This window comes from Corylus avellana, chromosome ca5, assembly GCF_901000735.1.
Source record: "Corylus avellana chromosome ca5, CavTom2PMs-1.0".
NCBI lineage: Eukaryota > Viridiplantae > Streptophyta > Magnoliopsida > Fagales > Betulaceae > Corylus > Corylus avellana.
The window spans coordinates 9,677,729-9,701,513 of NC_081545.1; the positions used below are offsets into that span (position 1 = coordinate 9,677,729).

General features: G+C 37.0%; 1 protein-coding gene across 1 annotated transcript; it reads left to right on the plus strand.

Moving 5' to 3' along the window:
• Positions 1-3,289: 3,289 nt before the first annotated feature.
• On the plus strand, positions 3,290-21,264 carry LOC132180408 (two pore calcium channel protein 1B-like). The gene is made up of 14 exons (XM_059593216.1): positions 3,290-3,396; positions 7,121-7,186; positions 7,293-7,436; positions 9,334-9,391; positions 10,526-10,633; positions 10,930-10,993; positions 17,029-17,197; positions 17,577-17,641; positions 17,849-17,939; positions 18,902-18,988; positions 19,600-19,677; positions 20,411-20,448; positions 20,545-20,632; positions 20,892-21,264. The coding sequence occupies exons 5-14, from the start codon at positions 10,546-10,548 to the stop codon at positions 20,904-20,906; spliced, it is 783 nt and encodes a 260-aa protein (XP_059449199.1). The 5' UTR covers positions 3,290-3,396; positions 7,121-7,186; positions 7,293-7,436; positions 9,334-9,391; positions 10,526-10,545; the 3' UTR covers positions 20,907-21,264.
• Positions 21,265-23,785: the final 2,521 nt, after the last annotated feature.

The window sequence follows — 23,785 nt, forward strand, 5'->3', positions numbered from 1 at the left end:
AAAAGAGAGAAAAGTGTATATATTCCCTCAAGGCAATGTATTCAGGGGCCTTAGGCGAAATTTTGAAGTTAGACTTTATTTTTTTTAATATTTAAATATTAATTAAATAATATTTATTTTAATAATATTATTATTATTTTCATTCTCATTGTTGTTTCATGACTTTGAAGTTAAACTTTTAACTAGTTGCCCAAAAAAATTGATGTGGCATATTTGTTTTTTTGGATTAATTGGTCTTATTTTATAATAGGCTTATTATATTGAGACCTTATTTTAGAGGCCTTAAATTTTTATGGAAAAAAAATTTTGGGCCTTAGCTAAATAAAAAAAATTTTTAGACCTTATTAAAATTTTTTTTGGGCCTTACTAACTGGGGGCCCTAGGTGACCGCCTCAGTGGCCTAGCCATTGAGTTGACCTTGTATCCCCTTCAAATTACTATCTCATTATAAATGTCATTCCCAAATTACTAAAAGTTGTCATTGGACTCCAAATTCCAACAAAAATAACCTTACAAGTTTTTTTAATAAGACAAAAATATTCTTATAAATTAAAAAAAAAATTAAAAAACAAAAAAAATAAGATTTCCAAAGGTAGGTGGGGAAGTGATGTAGGACATGTGTGTCCCCACCCCCAAGAATAAATAGTTTACTTTTAATCCTTTCCCTACTAGGAGTATATTTACTTTTCCTATTAGAATTATGTTTACTTTCCCTACTAGGATTATGTTTACTTTCCTACTAGGATTATATTTACTTTCTCTACTAGGATTAGATTTATTTTCTCTACTAGAAGTAGGTTTACTTTCTCTACAAGTATTTATCTTCTATAAATAGGCTTGCTTATTATGTAAAAGGGAACTCATTGAATGATAATCAAATCAGAGAATTCTCTCTCAAATACTCTGCGGAGTTTTATTTTTTCTTAACCTGCGGGCTTGTTTTATCTTTTGGGTAGAAGACGAAGACGCTTCTCCTTGCAGAATCAAAGACGTTGCTCTTTGATTAGTTACCTTCCGCTACGTCAGTTGGTCCAAGAATCATTGCATGCCTGCTCAACTTTCACCTTGTATAATATGCTTGTTAATATGTGGGATCCTATTATGAGTTACTTCCCAGTGTTTTTATAAAGAAAATACTTGGATTCATATGCTTTTTGTTCAAAATTTATCCAGAGAGTAGGAAGGCGCTAAGTAGTAGTTATTGGAGGATTTTAAGTTTTTATTATAAAATCCATTGTGCAAACTTTTGTCTGTGGCAATTGAAATTCTTGCACGATTGTGCTTTCCTAACTACTCTTAGTCATATAGTTGCAACTTTTCCAGATCCTCTGAAAATATGAAATCAAAACTAGTATCCTCTCAGCTTGTCAATTTTAATGATCAGTTTTATCTATACCTTCATTACTTTGATATCGCTGCTTTCTGAAGTAAATATGCATAAGGAACCTTGCAGTCAGAGCCTTGATTGTGGACCCCATCATGCAGTCATGGCTTTGAAGTGAAGAGCTACTTTAACTTTTTACAGCCCGCTCCGCATTGCTTTCTTCACTTGGACAGCAATTTTGGGTAAAATCCTCACGATTGATAATCAAAGAAGGTGGTGGGTCTTATTCCTGTTAATTAGTTTTGCCCACGCGAGGAGACTGTAAATCACCTCCTCCTCGATTGTGAGTTTACTAGTAACTTTTGGTACCTTGTTCTAAACTTATTCGGAATTTCGTGTGTCATGCCTAGCAATATCCTAGGAGTGCTACATTGTTGGAAGACTCAAGGACGGAGACATTTTAATGAGGCCATATGGAAAGTTATTCTTGCATTATTAATGTGGAGCATTTGAAGAGAAAGAAATTGGCGCCTATTTGAGGACTGCGAGTCTAATGTGCTTTGTTTAAGATCCTCCTTGAGATCTTTCCTACATTGGGCTGTAACTTATGTTCCTAATTTCTCCTCAAATCTTGTAGGTATTTTTAACTCTTTAAATTTCAGACACCATTAGAGTGGTTGTATGCGGTGGTAAATTTTTGAATTTTTTTTTGTCCCTGCCCACCCATCCAAAAATTTTTGAAAATTTTTTTTCTAAGGGTATTTTTTTAGTTTTCTTGTCCCTAACCCCTACTCCTCCTTTTCCCACCTCTACTCTTCTTCTTCTGCCCCTCCTAATACAAACTCCTAGATCTACCACTGGTTGTATCTCTTGTATACTTTTTGTGTACGAGGGTTTTGCCTTTTCTTCTAATAAATTATTTTTTTTGATAAGTAACCATTAGTCTTATTGAAAGCGTAAGGCGCCACAAAGTACACTAGAAGTATACAAAGAGGATCACCTAACTAGAAGGGGAAAAACATACGCTATAGTCCAGAGATACAAGGTATGGAAACAAGAGGATAAAATGTCCTCGGAGGACTTCTCCAAGTCCTCAAAGCACCTATTATTTCTCTCTCTTCATAAACATAAAAAAAAACAAGTAGGCACCATCTTTCAGACCACAACCCCCCCCCCCCCCCCAGTTCCTGAAGACCACCAACAGGCTAGCAACTCGAAAACCCGTCTAGGCATCACCCACGATAACCCAAAACGACCAAAAAAGGCACTCCACAAAGCAAACGCTACCTCACAATGAAGAAGAAGATAATCCACCGTCTCCTTACTCTTCTTGCACATATAACATCTGTTCACCACAATCACATGTCGCTTCCTAAGGTTATCTAGGGTTAGAATTTTGCCCAAAGCCGCCAACCACGCAAAGAAAACCGCCCTTGGAGGAGCCTGTGTACATACTACCAGTTTCATCCTCTAAAATAGATCCATTGACTTTAAACAATTTCTTAAGTAAACAATCTCTTGACTTTCTGTTGTCCAATCATGGAATCCTTCTTTTCAGACCACTTAAAAGTGTAAGGATGATTTATATTTCACCATTCGCAGAATATTTTTTCAAACAAATTATTCTAATAAATGAAGTTATCTATAAAAACGAGAAACTGTGAGAGGCCACTCTAGGTGCAGGAAGGATCAAGAGGCAGCCTAAAGGCAAGTGATTCCACAACCATTAGCTGTTGCTTTTCAGTTGTGACATCCCGATTAGAAGCTCAGTGAATCACTTTTCATTTTATGCCTTTGTTTTTGACATTGGATCCGTGGTCTAGCAAAGAAACTACTAACATGTGGTTTATATATGTTTCATTGGCTCTTTCCACAACAGATCAGCTTCTCTTATGAAATCAAGGCTCTTTTCTTAATTATGGCTTTCAATATTTCTACTGCTTGCTTGTGATATTTATTTTATGAATCTTGAAGGATGTCTTATATAAATTTCATATAGGACTTTGCCACCAATATCAAGAGAAGAATTTGAGTTGATATTTGATGAGCTGGATGACAGTGGTGACTTCAAGGTATATTTATTTACTTAAGCTCTTGGTTAGAGTGCGATTGGGAGCAATTGTAACATATACTTATTAAAAAAAATATATTTCTCCTAATATAAGATCACCTCAGAAACATAACGTCACAGGATACTATAATCTCTCATTATAAAATCACAAACACATAATTTGCTAGTATTCAATAATCTCATAAGCAATAAAGTTACACCATCTATGCTTAACCAAAGCGGTCTAGTCTATAGAATGGAGTCCCAGACACTTCTACTGCTCCTGCTCCTGCTAGTCCATAAAGCAGCGATAGGATCTTTAACAACTAAGAGGCACACCGGTACCCATGTCTTCAGTACTACGATATATAGAGCAATCTGAAAAAGATGTATAGGGAGAAGGGGTGAGTTCGACAACTCAGTAAGTAGCCACAACACCAAGATGCTATAAAACATGCTATGCAGATTTTTATGTCAAAATCTCTGTCATGCACAATAACAATTTATGCAGAATAACATAATAAGCATGATAGTTGCAAAAAGAGTAAGCACTTCCTTTTTACTTTTCTTCCAAATAGTTGTTTTACCCTTTGATCCGACACCACAAATTTACCGTGAGCAGCGCACGTTGGCTTGTCCCGAAGGACCTATATGCTCATCCTGTCGTCATAAGGGAGAGCTACTAGGTTGGGAACTTCCCTAGGTGAAGGCCACCTGGCCGGTAGCACGCACCTTCTCGTAACCATCCTTCAGTGTGCTTGCCATGCTACTCTATGCGGTACCGTTAGTCACTATAATCGAGTCTCGGGTTAAACATTTATAACCATGAATGCACATATAACATTTCATATGATCTATAAACTCATCTGTAACTGTATACTGTGCCATGAATGCACATATAGCATTTCATATGATCTGTAAACTCATCTGTGCCATTAACTTTGAGAGCTCTTTTCATTCATAATTGCAGTCATGCATAAATCATGAAATATGGTAACTGTATCACGTAAAATTCTTAAACAATGACATATGAATAAATAAAAATTGTCATTAAAATATGGAAGGAAGTGCAATTGAAAATCATGTAAGTGGATTCTTTATAAAATCCCCAACATTTTTCTAAAAGATTGATAATAAAATCTGTTGGGGTTTTTGGTGTTGTGTCCCCTTATTTTGAATCCGCAACCAACTCACAATTCCTACAACGAAGGTAAAAAGTACCTTAGTCATCAATTCGTTTTCAAGTCTCAATCATGCATCACTTTAGTTGTTAAGGATCTTAACTCTAATCTCTATCCCACCATCGTATATCCTTAGCCAAAAACATTATAGTGACATCAACCCTACCATGCTTGATTTATATGCCTTACATAGAATTCTAATAATCGACTCCACTAAGGGCTTAATTTAACCAATTGCTTTACACTAAGACACCAAGGTTATAATATTCTTATTACTATATAATCATCAAGAAGTTTATCTAGCCATACTATTATTCTCCACCTAAGCCATTTAATTTAGCAACTTACTCCCAATATCAAAAGCTTAGAAACATTTACAACAATCACTCTAATTAAATTAAGACGTATTAGCATCTAAACCCAATAAGCATCAACTTAATTAGGAATTTAGCTACATACTAAAAATACCATAAAAGATATGAAAATATTTCCTTGAAGAGTTCTCATATTTTTTTATTTTATTTTATTTTCCTTCTTCCTCCTCTTTCTTTCTCTTCTTCCTCTTTCTTTCTCCTCTCTTTCCTTTCTTTTCTTCCTCTTTCTATCTTCTCTTCCTCCGGATCTCTCCCTCATCTCATGCTCACTTGAGCTGTGAGCAATTAAGTGGATTTGCTCTCCTTAAATACCTACTGTATGTGGGACATTTTCCCTTGAGAGCTTGCCACATGTTTGTCCCACATGCATCCGCTTCCCTCTAAACCACAAGACAAGTGTCCATCAAGTGTCCCACACACATTCAATTCCCTCTAACCACAAGACAAGTGTCCACCAAGTGTCCCACACACATTCAAGTCCCTCTAAACCACAAGACAAGTGTCCACCAAGAAAGCCATAGAAGCACATGTTACTTTAAGTGTCAACCAAGAAAACGATACAGGCATGCTGTATAACACCTGTAGCTTTAGGTGTCAACCAAGCAAGTTAAAGTTGGTCTCCATGCAACTTATCATACAAGGCTATGTGAGCTTGATGATTTTCAAAGTTTTAAAACAAACTCATGCATTTACATAAGAACGTGGTCATAAAAAAAAATCTATAATTAATCCTCAATGAACCTAAACCTTCAGACTACCACATACCCAAAAATCGTGGCTTACGGATATCATTAACCCATCCAATTAATTTCCCAAATCGCAGGTATTTCAACTATTCTACAGCTTGACCTATTAAACTTGGAAAAATCATTAACTCTTTTAATTTAATTCCAAATGACACGAACTTTGGCTTGAAATTTTCCTCATTCAAAGACGCACAACATATCCAAAAATCATAGTAGCCCATAACTGTTTGGTACCTCAAAAGTACCACGAAATTCGGTGCCTTTGTTTGACTGAAATTCTTGTTTTGACACTTGCATCTTCTAAAAATCATAACTCCTTCTACAAGCATCCAAAAATCATGAAACCACTTTTAAAATCTTCCTTTCTCATCATTCTATAAGGTCTTAAAACAGTTTTATTTAAGGTTACTCAATAGAATTTTCGGCGTCCAAAATAACCCACTAAAATTCTAACTAGCGATTTTCCATCATCTTTCACATTAAGTCTTATTTACCAAATTCCATATAAATCTTAATAAAATTGCAAATCCCCCTTATCCTTGATATTAAGATCACCTTTATTCTAGGTATAAATTTTGGGGTATTACATTTTTGTACCATTTTAAGTTCCCTCTATATGTAGAAACTATTCATGCATTCCTTTAACAAACCTCCAAGAAGTTAGTTCTTTTAATTCTTTAGTTAGCTAGAGATCCAAACAATGAAGGGGTGATCCTCAAATACATTCTGGCCTTATGAAAGAGCTTCATTACCCCCTATTGTTTCAAGAATATTGCCAATGTAGAAAGCTCAGCAATGCTTTTGCTATAGCTTATTGATCTCTACCCTCTTTCTGATTAATGGTGGGACCTAATGTTTCTATTTGTTGATAGGGATTTAAAAGTATAAGGATGGAGAATATAGGATAGAAAAGAGAGTAAGGGATGTTGCTTTCCCGTCTGGTAGTAAGGATGGAAAGTAGGACACATGGAAAAAGGATGACAATTTCCTTGATTGGTAGTGGAGAAGGATGATAGGATGGAAATAGGATAATCTAGGAAAGAAAGAGACCTTTAATTACCAATATACCCTATATTTTGATCTTTTGGAGATACAACTCATCAAGTGCATCAGTTCACCATTTGCTTGCCACTACATGATTATTTTTTTGGTTTGCTTGAGATTCAGTGTTCTCATATCCTATAGCATGAATTCCTTCAACAATCTCCAATCTGGAATGCAAATCATGATTTTTGACCAAGCACTGTCTCTCCCAAGTAATTCAGCTTAAATTTGGTCAAAACGATTATAAGTGATGCAACCCTGTAGTAAAAAGTTGGTTTTGGTTTGTCTTGTCCTTTTATGTTTTTGTAGGGATGGATGTTATAAAAGAACTTTGTATGGTTACTTTTATTTATTTTATGTGTATTTGTCTGATTTGTTTGCTGGACCTTTTTGACCTGTAGATCAACTTGGATGAATTTGCTGACATTTGCAATGCCATTGCTCTTAAGTTCCAGAAGGAGGATTCTGTAAGTCCAAACTGCCGTAGATCTGAAACATTAGGAAGCTCATTTTTGGGTTAAAGAGCTTTATACTACAACCTTGATGCTGACATACTGTGCATTTTGGTTGCAGCCATCTTGCTTTGAAAGATTTCCATCATTCTACCGTTCACCATTCTCCAAAAAGTTGAAAGGCTTTGTACGGAGTCCCAAATTTGGATACATCGTATCCTTCATTCTTATACTGAATCTAGTTGCTGTTATTGTTGAAACAACGGTACAGATTTTATTTAAATAGAACTACTGTTTTACATTTGTTACCCTGATCAACATATAGAGTTAATTGAATTGGATTTTTTCTCATTTTTATGGATCAAATTCAGCTTTGATATTCATGTCGGATGCAACTAGTTGTATGATGTTAGTGCTATGAATGAAATTTCATTCTCAATGAGGATGTGATTTCTGGATGCAATCCATTGTCAAGGCTCATCATTTGTGGTATAGAATTAATTTTATTCCTTCACTGCATGTTTCAAATGAAACAGAACTCAGATGGTCATAATTATTTGTCTGCGAGGTTTGAAATTAGGTTCTTGGTTGGCTTTTTTCCACTCCCTTCCCCCACCCTATGCCTGGAGGGCCTTCTTTAAGTATTCTAAAGCGGAGAATAAAATAGGATAAAAGCCACACAAATAGGATTCAGAACATTTCTCAAGAGGCAGCACTTATGGGACCTTTAATAGCCCAATTCGAGAAGAAGGATTTATAATTTCTAGAGACAAATGTAAGTTTCAAGGTTATTACTTATCAAAAAAAAAAAAAAATGTAAGTACCTGTTTCATCATGGACATGGGCTGTAAAACATGGCAACTTCAAAAAATCTTTACTAGGGGACTTGGATATCTACATCGTCTTTGTGAAATTTATTAATAGAGATGTATATTATTCTGTGTTCTAGGGTTTTACACTTGCAGAATAACCATAGGTACTGAGAAATATCAGCATAATAATAATAATGTGTGAGTTTTATTTTTTGGGCAAAAATGCCTTACACCCTCGCAATTCTCCAATTCTTCAGGATTGTTGGTGAATCTGTATCCAAATGTTCAAACAAGTATCAAACACAGCTTGATGTGAGCATCATGTCCTCAAAGTACTAAAGTGTCTTGTAAATTGTATCAGATCTTCCTTTTTGGCCTAGGTTGTGATCAGATTGCTGCTTCTGCTGCTCATTATTAATAAGCTGCAGATCCCACCACAATCCAGCCTTAAGAGAGGATTTGTTTTCCGTGTTAACTAACAAAGTCACCTGTCAAGTACTAATATCACATCCAGTGTCAAGAGGATTTGTCAGATTTAGTTACCATATGAGCAGCTTTTGTGCCCTGCTTTATATGTCAGTGTTTTCAGTTAGGTTTTAGATTAAGGAAATCAGTAATACATCTACCATCTGACACCTGGTCTATGTGATTTCGGACTACAAGAGAGAGAGAGAGAGAGAGAGAGAGAGAGAATCTAAACCAGCTACATCTAAGAGGAATAGGAACCTTTAAATATAGATGAAACGTTCTTTTGGCACTAAAAAGAAACGTAATACTTCACTCTTGACATTCTTGGAAAGGGAGGAGGAAGCCTTTTTAATCAATGCTCCCTTAGTGGAGATAGTTTTCCAGATTCTTGCTAGACAATACAGAAAATTGAAAGAACCTAGAATCGCATATTTAAATTCCTACTATGACCCAGTAGTCCGCTACCCGGCAATCACCCCCACCAAGTACTGTACCGACTGTACAACAATTCACCAAGTGCCCAAACAACATGCATTTGGTCCTATCATTGTTCTAATAAATGTTGATGCTTGTGTTTTCTCGACTACTTGCTCCTAAACAATTGGAAAGGGAAGAGGAAGCCTTTTTAATCAATGCTTCCTTAGTGGAGATAGTTGTCCAGATTCTTGCTAGACAATACAGAAAATAGAATGAACTTAGAATCACATATTTAAATTCCTACTCCAAACATGTATTTGGTCCTATTATTGCTTTAATAAATGTCTTATGCTTGTGTTTTCTCGACTGTTGGCTTCTGAATAATTGATTGCCAGGTGGATCATTTAAGTTGTAGCCTGCGTTCATGATGGATCATGCTAATGTGGAATACTTATTTTATTGCAGCTTGACATAGAAAATAATTCTGCTCAAAAGGTCTGGCAAGAGTTAGAGTTTGTTTTTGGTAAGTGTTGCTGAGGAGTAACCTATCTTCACTTATACACGTTAATTTTTGCTAACCAACAACTTATGGTCTAAAGATGTTTATGGTGAGCTTCTGAGTTGATGCAATTCTAGCACTCATATCTGGAATTGTTCAGGCAATCAAGATTGACAACATGGATTTTTTCACCACTAGTCATGGTTGGCTGCTCTTTGTCTGAATTGCTGTTCATTGTGTCTAATGAATGATTAAGAGAGAAACTATGGTTTCCTTGAAGATAACTACGTGCATTTTCATGGGTGTTATAAGGTTTTAGTGGATCAATATTTTAAGCCAGCATTTAGTGTCATTGGCCATTTATGTCAGTGATGAGAGCTTGAAGTGATCCACCGAAGGATTTTGAGTTGAAGCTCTCGTAAACATGAATATATCCAATGGTTGAGATGGTCAATTGCTGTTCTAACCATCACCACTGACGCTTAAAACCAATATTTATGGCCTTCCTGAGCATTGATACCTTGTCAAGCAGAAAGTGTATTATATTTGAATCAAATATATGCGTAGGGTTTTATATATCGCATGTGAGGGCGACCACACCACATAAATACTAGACTAGACACATTCACATACACAAGCATCCTAGCATTCTGGTAGTAGCACACTTAGTGCTGCAGTTTCTTGTGCTGCTAGGTTGACTTTTAGACTTATTGATGCATACTTGCTTCAAAGAAAATATTGTCTCCATTTTTTTTTTTCAAAATACCTATTCAATTGTGTTCAAAGCTGTCTCGTCAGTCTTCTTCGGTGAAGGAAAAGTGAAAAAGCAATTACTGTTATTGAGAGTTTTTGACTTGGGATAGAACTCTGTTTTACGATTTGAGAGTTTTAGGTACAGTGTTGGAGTTAGTCATAATTGAAACTCTTACAATTTTGTGTGTACCTGCTAGATTGAGATTATAAGATAAAAATGTGTGAATCAGCTGGTTGCTCACTTCTTTTGAGTTATCTAAATGAGCCTGCTTTAGAACTGTTTTAATTATTAACTCCTTACTCTGTGTGCATTTGGGCTCACTAGTCAAAATAGTGTCTGATATGTTGACACTTATTTTCTGTTGAAATCAATGGATCTGTTTTTCTTTTCATTTTATCCCACAGGTTGGATATATGTACTGGAAATGGCTCTAAAGGTCTATTCATTTGGATTTGAGAATTATTGGAGGGATGGCCAAAACCGCTTTGATTTTCTGGTTACATGGATTATAGGTAATTGGATTGGATGATAACATCCATTTTTTTTTTTTTTTTTTCAAGTACTATTCAATTAGAATCACGGAATCAGACTTATAGGCATCAGAATAATATGAATAACTGACGATAGAGTGGTAAATGCACTAGGCATTGTATTCGATAAGTTGAAATGTTTATAGAAACTACTTTTGTTATTGCTAAATCGGCCCTTTGTAGGATTGTTATATAGATCCAAGATCCTTTGCTTTACTGGTTTGCTTTATTCAAGCTTGCATTTAAATTGCTGTGACAGATGATTCTTATGCATGCAGTTATTGGAGAGACCATAACTTTTGTGAGCCCTGATGGACTAACTTTTCTTTCCAATGGAGAATGGTAGGAAAAACCTTTCTTTTTTTCCTTTTTTTTTTTTTTTTTTTTTTCCTGCATAACTCTAAATTGCTTTATTTCCCTTCATTTGTCCTAATTTGCTTTTGAGCTTGTTAGCTTATATGAAAATATTTTGAAGAATAGGAATTTCTTAGTCTAGGAATGATGACAGATTATTGGGATAATGTTAAATGACATCCCCATTGTCTTCGTCAAATTGCTCACATTTTTTTTTTTTGTTTTGTTTTGATAAATAATGTATATTCATTCAAAGTGCAGAGGGGCGCAACCTAAGTACACGAGAAGTATACAAGAGAGCCCTTAACTCATAGAGATAGAAGAACATAAATCTAAAAAATCAGAAAAATTAGAAATAGGCGAAATATCCCCCGCCACTCTCCATGTTAATAGAGAATGTAGGCTTCTTCAAATCGAGCAAACTAGTCTCCCAATCTTTAAAGCTTCGAGCATTCCGCTCCCTCCAAAGACACCACATCAAACATTAAGGGGTCATCCTCCATATATGCAACGTTGTACGGTTGCCATATGCAACGCAATTATTGATCTCCCCTCTGCTATCATATCCAGCTCACAAATGCCCGCCTCCATCACCTTTTTCTGCTTCCGTACATTCCCATATACCTCCTCATTCCATTTTTTCAGATCACCTTTCAAGGCTTATGCCAACACATAACTCAACGTGCCATCAAATTTATACGATCCCCACCACTTCTTGACATGCTCCACAAAACCCTCTGCTTGCAACCACATATTTTCAAATTTAAAAGGTCTCTTACCTCGACTCCCCCCTCCAAAATCAAACACCAACGGAAAATGATCTGATAGTAACCGTGGTAGTTGTCTTTGAGATACATCTGGAAAATATTCCTCGCACTCCGTAGAGAGCAAAAAACGATCAATTCTAGACCATGTGCGACAATTAAACCATGTGAAACTCCCCCATCAATGGAATATCCATAAGTCCCTGCTCGAAGATAAAGTCAGAGAATTCACCCATTGCTTGTGTATGCTAGGAATCATCAACTCTTTCACAAGGGTACCAAACTACATTAAAATCTCCGCCCCTAACCCCCCCCCCCCCGGCGCAAGCTCATCCCAAAGGCCTCTTCTTTCCACATCGTCATTGGGTCCATAAAGACCCGCAAATGCCCATTCAAAATTAGCTGTAACACCACGGAATGCACCTGCTACCACTTACTTCCCCACGCACTCCTCACTCTTCTCAACCACTCTTCTGTCCCACATTAACAGAATACCTCCTGCTGCCCCCCTTGACCCCAAGTACAACCAATCAACATGGATACATCCCCACATACTTTGTACCACCTCCCAACCTCCATTTTAGTTTCTTGTAAACATACAATATTAACTTTCCACTCCCTTAACATCCTCCTAATCTTCACTCTTTTCTCAATATCATTCAGGCCTCTCACATTCCATGAAATGATCTTCAGTTTCATAATTGACAGTTGTTTGCCCTTCCCTTTCCTTTCAATCTAGATGATTGTCCGCCCCTCACATCATAATTCACTGAACATACCAACCTCTTTAATTCTCGGGTTCCTCGATTCCCAGCTTTGCCACTCATCTCAGTGCCACTACCCGCCCCATTGTGAGATCAATCAACTTCAATTGCAGTGAACAAATCCATTAATTTGTCCTCAAAACCTTCGTACGAGAAGCCCAACACGTGACAAAATTCCTTTACTCTCTCCACCAAATTTGGAGACCCCACGGACGCCCTTTCTTTCTCCCCCATTACCGCCAAAGGTTGAATATCCAGAATCTGGAGTCCTTCACTTTCCTCTACTGGACATGTCACCGCTGCCATCACAGCATCACCCCCTTCTCCCTTCACTATATCCTCAAACATTGAACAAGACCCATCACAAATAGCCAACGCTTCCCTCTGACACGATGAAAGTAGTCCCAACTCTACCACTCCACTCATACCCACTCCCATCTCTGCATCACCCTTTCTCAGCTCCCCTCCCTCCCCCACTTTCACAGCTGCCTCATCTTCATCTCCAACTCGATCTTTTTTCGCATTTGAACAGGACCCATGCCCACTATCCACCTGCAGCTTTTGCAAACTCCTCACCAACACAGCCCCATCGAAGCTACTTTCCTGTCCCACCGCTTCACCCCCTCTCCTCTCCCCTCTCAGGCTGCTGGTCGGTGTTCTCCGCGTCTAAACTTATCTCCCTTACCTCCACCATTGCTGAAATCCGTTAGACCCTTGACCCATTAGGACTCTGCCCCTGCACCACTAGACCATCCTCCCCAACCTCCTCCGCATCCTTCTCGATTAAGCTGAGCTGTTCGGCCTTTTCTACCTGATACCCAGTATCCGACTCTTCAAATCCCCATCGCGATTCTGTACCCACCACCTGGAGAGTCAAAGTCTTGCCAGCTACAATGCTTGCCACACGCCTAGTGACTTTAGCGGCTACATCTGACGTCGGCATGGCTTCCTCCATCATCTAGTGCGTCGCCACCGTCGTTCCCTGCACACCCACCTTCACTCTCCACTTGGATGTAGTCTTTTCAGGTGATTGACGAGTGTATATGTTAGTCACCATCTGATATCCACATCTGTCACCTGACTAGGCCCACTTCCGTTTCTAACATCTACCAGCACAACACCTGGCCCCTCAGTATTCCCTCTCCTTTGTTCTCAAAGCCCATCTCCAAACAGCCCAATAACCTCTCTGCTTTCTTCTTCATTGAAATTAATAAAATCCTCAACGGTTCTAGATTTCTAGCTCCTTCCATACTCAACTTCGTCGAGCCCTCTCCTATGGCGTGATCTTCATCCCTAGATTGTGGATTGCCCATTATGGCATGCATTACGATCTCAATATTCTCTAAACTACCCTTGATCAGAACCTTGCTATCTTCTCCGGTCGTCTTTCCTTCCGCCGCCGCCACATACAATCGGCCTTCATGTAACATCCCCGCCGTTAATTCCACAGGTTGCTTCCCAGTCTTATTCACCCCTTCTTGTTGCTTCTCATAATACACCTTCGATTGCTGCAACTAAACCTAGCAATCACCCCAACCCTTCTCGTCTCTACCCTTAATGATAACGAAACTTCGCCGCCCTCCCCCTTCATATTTTGACAACTCAATGGATCGTCCAAATTTGTTGCCTCGTCGATGCACCACATACACTATGATTCCTTGGAAAAAAGTCTTCCAATTCTCTCGTAGGTCTTCGCCTTTCATAAACACTTCCATCACTTTCAACGGCCAAAACACGCTTGGCCATCCCAGGATTACCGCCCGAAAAATTCCTCGGCTCCTATTGGCCAGACGAACACCCCCGCTAACCTCCAATCGCACCTCAAATGATTTCGATTCCACGTAGCAAAAACCCAAGTATCTTATACTCACACCCCTCTCTCTCTAACAATGAAAGCAAGAGAAATCATCAAATTGCTCTCACATTAGGACACTTCTCAATGATATTTACATTTCTATAATTGAAGTGTTGTTGGTGTTAAAAGATAGACTAATTGAGATACAAGGAACAGAGTAGCTTCTTATTCTAAAGTAAAGGATTGCTACTATCAATTGTACTGAATACCCCTCAATGTGAGGGTTGCTCGTATTATATAGAAATTGTCTAGGTAATTACAGGCTGTATCTCAGCGATTACAGCAATCTAGGGAAACAAATAAGGCAACTAAAATCTACCTATTAATTACAAAATACTATAGCTATAATACAAGAACATGCCATAACTAGAAAGACTAATTATGGCTAAATATATATGATATATATAGACCGTATCTGACTGACATCCCCCCTCAAATTGATGCTGGTCGATCAAGAAAAATCAATTTGCCCACAAGGAACTGATGACGCTGTCGTGTCAGAGCCTTCGTGAAAACGCCAGCTATTTGGAGATCAGTGGAAACATGAGGAAGAGAGATAACACGAGTGTCCAAGGCTTCCCGAATAGAATAACAGTCTACCTCAATATGCTTCGTACGTTCATGGTAAACAAGATTAGCAACTATTTGAAAGGCACTAGTATTATCAGCATGAAGAGGAGTAGAATCAGGTTGAGAAAAACCAAGCTCAGCCAAAAGCCCACGAAGCCAGACAATCTCAAACCAAGCAGCAGACATTGCCCGGTATTCGGATTCAGTAGATGATTTAGAAACGCGAGCTTGCTTCTTACTTTTCCAAGAAATCAAAGAATCACCAAGAAACATGCACCAACCTGTGACAGACCGCCGAGTGTCAAGACATCCTGCCTAGCAAGCACTAAACCACGGGCGTGGGTTCAAATCCCTCTTCTGACACCAAAACCGCACCAAGAACCAGAAACAGCGACAGTCCACGCTCCACGCACCAAAACAGCACTAAGAAACAGCGACAGTCCACGCTCCACGCACCAAAACCGCACTAAGAACCAGCGACAGTCCACGCTCACCAACGAGAGCGAGATCGAAGCCAACAGCCCCAACTCCTCCAGAAATTTCCGGCAGCCCCAAAACCTCCACGCCGGCAACGGAACTAGACAACGATGACAACGTCAACAATGAGAGCGTCACCGACGAGAGTGAGATCGAAGCCGACAGCCCAACTCCTCCAGAAATCTTCGGCAGCCCCAAAACCTCCACGCCGAAATCCGCTAGAAATTCCGGTAAGAATAAATTCCCTACCCTCAACAGAATTATCGACAACTTCCCCTGAAGTTACCAACAGCCAAAAAGACCAATAACTCAGTCCCGACCCAACTCAAAAAACTCGAATCAAAACTCTAATTTACATGATTTAGGCTCTGATACCATATCAATTGTACTGAATACCCCTCAATGTGAGGGTTGCTCGTATTATATAGAAATTGTCTAGGTAATTACAGGCTGTATCTCAGCGATTACAGCAATCTAGGGAAACAAATAAGGTAACAAAAATCTACCTATTAATTACAAAATACTATAGCTATAATACAAGAACATGCCATAACTAGAAAGACTAATTATGGCTAAATATATATGATATATATAGACTGTATCTGACTAACAGCTACAAATAAGCACATTTCTTAAATTAGGGAACCCTCACACTTTTGTTGGTGATAAACTCTTAGACTTGGATCAGGATAACTAGGTGTATTTTCTTGTTGTTTTACTGGTGTACATTTTCCATCTGGTATGGAAGTTTTTCTTTATCCTCCAAAAAAACAATTATCATCTAGGTTAATGTTGATTTCACCTATCTAAATATTGCATTAGAGACAATGTTTCTATATTTGGGACTAGAAGTAGCTGATGAAACTGGATTCAGATAATATGCAATTTTGGTCTGGAAAAATCACTTCTATACCTTGAATCTGGTTGAGAGTGAACTTTGGAAACAGCTACAGGCATTGATAATTGAATCAAAAGCCAATATATTTGTGGTTGCCAGTGGGGCTGGTCCAAAGCCTTCAAATCAACCAAAACCATTATGAGTCTGGTTTCAAGTTTTGCTATCTTTGAAGGTCATAGCAAAATAGATTAACATCCTTGGTGTCATTTAATTAATTAACTAATTTATTTAGTTTTCAACTGCACTAAACAATGAGCTGGCGGAGAATATGATCTTAGAAAGGATAAAATGGCAGAAAAAAGATACACGTGCCCAAATCTAATTAGTTGAAAAAGCATTTTTGAAGGCAACCCAATTTCATCACATTGGTTTTTTACTGAGATTGTTGGCTGCCTTCTATTTATAGTGTGAAGAATATGAAAGAAAATATAATTATAATTTGGAATCGTACAAATAGTTTATTCACCAGCTTGTATCTGAGATGAGAATGCTTTGACTTATATTTGCGGATGAAAATATGAGGTCCTAGTCATCCTATTTTATCATCACTGACTTGTGTTTCTTCTTCTGCTGTGCATAAAATGTGTTGTTGATGATAAGTTTGATACTGTACCTTTTATGGTTATCATAGGTTTTTAAGCATTTCCTTAACTATTAATATATATTGACAAGTACTTCTGCTTTAATGTCAACAGGATTCGCTACCTTCTCCTTGCAAGATTGTTAAGGTTAATAAGGCTGCTGATGCATGTACAGCGTTACCGTGCCTTCATTGCCACTTTCATAACCCTTATACCAAGTTTGATGCCATACCTTGGGACCTTATTTTGTGTCCTATGTATTTATTGCTCTCTTGGCGTACAGGTAAATCTTTTCTTCTGCTTTCTTTCCAAGAAAGTAATTCATTAATATAAAGATGCCCTTTTCAGCCACCTCTCTTTCTTTGTTAACTTGTGCTTCCATTGTAGGAATGAGAAGTACAAGAAAATTTCTAACCTGTACTGACCCATTTTCTCTTCATTCAGTAAATTTGGTAGTACTCGAGAGCCATTTTTTTTTTTTTTTTTTTGCTTTAGCCCTTGTGTCAAAGGTTCCATGCCTTCTACATCTTAGAGATTGACAGTTGACATGGCATATCTTTCAGACATCTGATTGTTATACGTGTATAAAATTGAATCTTTTCCCTTTTATGTTACTGTTACAATATGCTTCACATTTTTTTTTTTTTTCATTTAATTTCTAGATCTTTGGTGGGATTGTCAATGCTGGAAATGCCAGTTTGGAAGGAACTGATCTTGCTGCTGATGAGTATCCTTTATTAACTGATGGAACTCTTTCCTAGTTTTTAATTTAATCCAGCCATGGCATGACTGATACCTTTCTGCATAAGATTGATGAACTGGCTGGTTATAGGAAAATTCTATTTGATTTTAATATCAATAATCTTTTAACTTGTTTAATGCTCCTGCAAGGGTGAATCTCAATTTCTTCAGTCACTTTTCTTGACAAAATGAGCTATTTACTTTTCAATTTCAATGACTACCCGAATGGGATGGTGACACTTTTCAATTTGCTAGTCATGGGAAACTGGCATATATGGATGCAGGTATGACTGCTTTGAGCAATTATTTATAAATTTTGTATATTGTCCTGCATTATCATCTTTTTCTGTGTAGTCAATGGTATTCTCAGCATAGCTGTGTAGTTGTTCTCTTATGATAAATGTCCCAATGGAGTGCCAGGGAATTTCCCTAACTTTTACCTTTTTCTCTTGTATATTTTCACTTGATTATGCTCATATGGGCTTTTCTGATTCTGTGTGTAGTGACATTTGAATGGTTTCTTTGTAAGAGAGCTGGTAATAGGTTCGCAACTCTGTGAATCTACCCCAAACACATGAATAGGAATCTGAAAACCATGACTATTTCTTTGTCCATCCATTTTAAATATTGCATGGATCTAGATCATCCAAGCATGTCAATCCCAAGGACCAATGGGTTTAATGTAGGCCCCATCTAATGAACAGTCTGGTTCTGTGTATATCAGGAAGTGTAGAAACTTACACTGTATGAAACTTGATATCGTGGGAACCTGACACAACGCAAAGTCAATCAGACAATTGGTTCATATGAGTCAGTGATGGAACCATATTCTTGGCACATCTGCGACATGCATGTCCAGGCATCATAGGAAACTGTTGTGCCTGACATGAATCCCCTCCTTTTAAAGTATTCAGGTTACATGGCAGGACCCACGTATTGTGTGTGGCCCAGCGTCAAGGGTACAATCTCTTTTGGTTCAATGAAGTTACTGGCTTAGCGAAAAAGCATTGCTCTATACAAGTTCCACCCTAGAAAAATCTGTATTATTTGAAATGTTAAGAGAACCGTATGTGGTACATACAGCTGATATTTGGACTATATAAGATTTTCAAGCATTTTTAAGTTGTTTTCAGCAGTTCATCCTTCATTCTGTGCTTTTACTTTTATGGCTTGATTATTTAAAGTTAAATGGTAATTGTAACCTACACTTTTGAAGTCATCAATTAATTGTATTTCACCATTTCAGAGCTACAAGGAGTTAACAGGAACTTCTTGGTCCCTTGCTTATTTTGTCAGCTTCTACTTAATAACGGTGTTACTGGTTTTGAATTTGGTAAGTTTTATTAAATACTACTCTAGTATTTCGTTTTTATCATGATATATCTTTGTATTTTCTGTTTAGGTAAGTTACATAGACACCCAGTGGGTTTTGAACACACTACAAAGAGAGAAGATGCTATTTGAGCTACAGCTCATTAGCTCGTTGTTATCTTAATGTGCAGAAGCAAAATGCCCTCCATTTGATTGTTTTGCAATTTTTTTGGATAGAGCAACTTGTTTCTTCAAATAGATGCTGCAGTAACACATTTTCTGAACTGATTAAACCAGTAGCTGTAATATATCTTTATGATGTAGTTTGATCTAATTTCATGTACTAAATGGTAAATTTATAATGGCTCATAACTAAGAACCTGTGCAACCAGTTTTTGTTGGTTTGGTATGGTTAGATGAGGGCCCCTGGTTCCATCTTTCAGATTTTATATGTGATTGTGGTCAGGGTTGTTGATAATGACTTCCTTTTAATATAAGGATCTTTCTATTGGGAGTCTCGAACATGAGCAGCCTTTGCTGCTGTGGCCATCTAGTAACATCTTAAGTTATTGCTTATTGTAATACATAAGTTACAAAAAAACTAACTGAAGTTTGTTTTCTATGCAATTTCAGATTGTAGCTTTTGTCTTGGAGGCATTCTTTGCTGAAATGGAGCTCGAGTCATCAGAAAAATCTACAGAACAGGACAAGGTTGGTAGCTGTTCTGAACTTTTTATTACAATGGAAAATTAGACTGCCAGGTCCATCTGTGAAAAAGTGATCATGATTTAGATAAATGATTTCCCTTTTTACTTAAATATATATTTACAAAAAATCATTGATGAGCATGATGCTGGGTTTTGAAGTCATCAAATTAGTCAAGATGAACGAATACAGATACTATATATATATATATATATATATATATATATATATATATATACCTTTCTTTCGTAGGCAGATAAGAGAGGCCAAGCCAAACCATGACAAGTATAGCTTTTTCACCTTATCCGCCCTTAGCCGGCTTTTGTAGCAAATTCAATTTGTTCTTCGCTGCTTTGGGTTGTTGGGCTTACTTCCTAGCCCCAGTGGGAGTAGTGACTAGCGTTATAGGTCGTTGGGCGGCCAGAAGGTTGCCATGAGTAAGTCAGTTTGGGGGATCGAAGGCAGTTCCCTGTGCACCGTACACGTAGCTTACCAAATCAGTTGCTTTATGGATGGGAATGTATGCTACGAAAGATAGGATCAAGTCTGTGCTAAATATTTCAAATGGAATCGTAAACCATAATAAAGTTTTTCTTGCCTGTACCTTGTTTGTTGCTCGTAGTAGTGTTTTTTCTTTCCCATCACTATGGTTTCCAATATTTTTGATCTCTCACCTGTTCATATTCATGGTTCTACCCAACTGCTTGACTCTTAATTATTTTTTCCCTTCTCAATCTAGGAAGCGGATGGAGGAAAGGACCATCGACGATCTGTTGGGTATTTATACTAACTAGTTCTCACTTTGCAAAGCTCTATTTACATTCATTTTTTATGTCAACAGCACCCCGGTCTCATTCTTTTGGCTTGTTGCAGCACAAAAACACGGAGCCAGAGGGTTGATGTTCTTCTTCATCATATGTTGAGTGCAGAGCTCAATCAATCGCATTCCCCGTCCTCCAATGTATAAATTCTCTCCATTTCAATTTTGGTAACTGAATTAGACCTAGTAAAATCTTTCACTCACAAAATATTTGATCAGTTTATGAGACTACACAATCAACGTTTTGTTATCCCATTGGATTTGCTATTGTGAATTTTGAGTGAGATCTTTACACTTTCTTCATATAATTTCATGGTTACTGTGAGACACTGGTCCCAGATTTTTTGGTAGCCATTGCAATTGCTAACCCATCACCATTCTTTGTCTCCTCAAACTATAGAGAGAAGAAATTTGAAGGCATTTCCCACTTGCTGTGAGATCTTTGGTGGAAAGGAGCCATGCTGTTGCTTCAATTTGCAAGTGGTTTATGCAGAACTTTTCTCTACAGCATTGGTATGAGAAATACATTGAGATGCTTCTACTTTTTGGTAGGCTGCTTAAAATTTGTGAGCATATATATATACATACACATTCTATGTTCTCCAGAAGCCCTTCCTTTTCTTTTCTGTAAGTTTTTGTGCTACCAATACAGTTTTGTATTACTATCATTGATTGTAAAGTGAAATAGCTAAAAGGACTGAACTTTTATCAGCAGAAGAGATTCGTTTTCCCACTCATAAATATTTAATTCAAGATTTTTTTTTTCTTTTTTCTTTTTCCTGTTCACTTCCAAGTCCCCCCAGAAAAAGAAAAAAAGGAATCATAGAATGCCATGTGCTTGTGAGACAGCCAATTTCCATATTATTGTATAATCCTAGGCTGTCTAAATTTCTGCAGACGCCCTCTTAGGGTGCCCACAGAAAAAGGATCATAGAATTGCATGTGCTTGATGACTAGGCTAGTGAAAGCCAAACAAAATCGATAACTTTATTTTCTTTTTGGTTAATTACTTCATAAGCTCGAACACATGACAAAGGGGCTGAAAGCTTGAAACCCCTGAGTGGGTATGATAATACGCTCATATAAACTCAACTCGAGTTTGATTCATTTAATTAATGAGTTGGTCGTGAATACAAAATTAGGCTTGATTGTTAAATGAGTTGTACTCGTATAAACTTAGATTGACTCTTTTAAGTTCATATAAACTCGTATAACTTTTTTTTTCTTTTTTTTATAGTATTATTTTAATTTCGTGATTAGAACATCTTAAGTAAAGATGAATTATCTTCCTAATATAATAGATATAGCTTGAATTATTGATATTGTAAATCTTGATATAAATATATGTGTTTGTGTGTACTAAGTATTATTTGATTTTTTTTTTTTAAAATGAATGTGTTATTATATTGATTTTTTTAAAAAAAAAAAATAGAAGAATTTTGATGGGACGAGTGCAATGAAGGGATGGAAGGGGTGGAGCTTTTATAAAAGGGTTGTCAATTTTTGACACGACTTGCAAATCAGACATAAATTCGACATTAAATTAGCGGGTTAAGGTTTTGTATAATTGGGTTTGTGTCAATTTAAGTTGACCCAAATTAACTCGTTTAAATAGACGGGTCAATTACGGGTTAACTTGCTTAACCCATCCCGCATAACATGTATACAATATAATTTTTTTTTTAATTAAAAAAACAAAAATTTAAAAGAGTAAAAGGCCAAAGTACTCAACAATCACACTAATAATTAGGAGTGAAAATGCGGTTAGTAAAATCCACTAACCGCCTAGGCGGTTAACTAGCGATAGCGGTTATTAATCACCAACTACTTTTTAAAAGATAAAATTAAAAAACAAAAATGACTTCGTTTTTATGGTAATGCAGTGATACTATACGACATTGTTTCTAGATTTATATATATAATATATATATTATATATTATATAATAATTTTTTCCAATCCTATATATTATATAATATATAATATATAGCAGTTAACAGTTTTTTTCAATCCTAAAACCGCTAATCGCACCGCTTTAGGCAGTCAAAAGTTAATTCTAACCACCTTCAAAAGCGATTAAACAGTTAGGCGATTAGCAGTTAATCGTTACCATTTAAGCCCTATTGAGAATGCCACTTCTCACTCACTCTTCTATGATACTCATGCATTTTTAGAAAAAAAAAAAACAAAAATAATAATAATAGGGCATTTTTTATAAAACAATTAAAAATGCATGTAAGTTACGCTAGTAATCATTAAACTTTGAGCCTGATTGTAGTATATATTCATTAAAATTTAACAATTGCTAATGATCTAGCAGTCGAGTAGTATTTAAACGTTGTATATTGAGAGAAAATGGTGCACGTTGTTAGTTTTGTCTTTGAAGCATTTAAATTCATATGCTAGTCAAAATAGGTCAAATAGGTTTGTGTTTGGGTTAACCCAACACAACATGCTTGTTAGACGGGTGATGCATGTCTTGTCTTATCACTTAAGTATTTAAATGAGTTGTATCATGGTTGACGGGTTTGACTCATTTACCAAAATGGGCCGTGTCAGGATTGACTCTTAACATGTTGTTTTGTGAGTCGATCTGACGCAAACTCGACACACCAACACGAATAACCAGTCCTAATCACTCTCCCGTAAAGAGTTAGTATTATCTAATTAGTTTTGGATGGAAGGAAATCAGGAAAAACTTATCAAATCAACATACAATTTTAAAACAAAAATGTGTAAATTAAAATCTTGCAATAAAACAATATAGGTCGTGTTAGGTTGACCCTATTCTTTTATTTTCTTTTCACCTTTTTGTTTTGGGGGGGGGGGCCGGGGGGGTGGTGGTGTTCCAAAAGCATACGAGGAAATGGTTGAGTCTTTTAGGAACCTGATCCCATGAAAAGCATTGTTTTATATTTGATGCAAACTGCACTAGTAAATTAGTGGAATTCTGTCTCTTTCACTACACCACAAGGCTTGTGATATCAATTGTTCTTAAATATATAGGTAGATAGTGAAGATTGGCATCTACTTTTGAAATCAAATATACCTCTACTCAGTTGAATTCTTGCTCCAGAACCGTAATTTATAGGTAGATAATTGAAAGAATTTATAGGCACCAAATACAAACCGAGAGAGAGAGAGAGAGAGAGAGAGAGAGAAGTACGTGTCTTCACTAGACTATCCTTTAAGTAAAGAAATCTCCATGTGGGCAGAGCATCTCTTAGCCCTGTGTCCTTATTTCCTTATTTAAAGCCCCATCCTCATTCAATCACATAAAACAAACCAGGAAGAG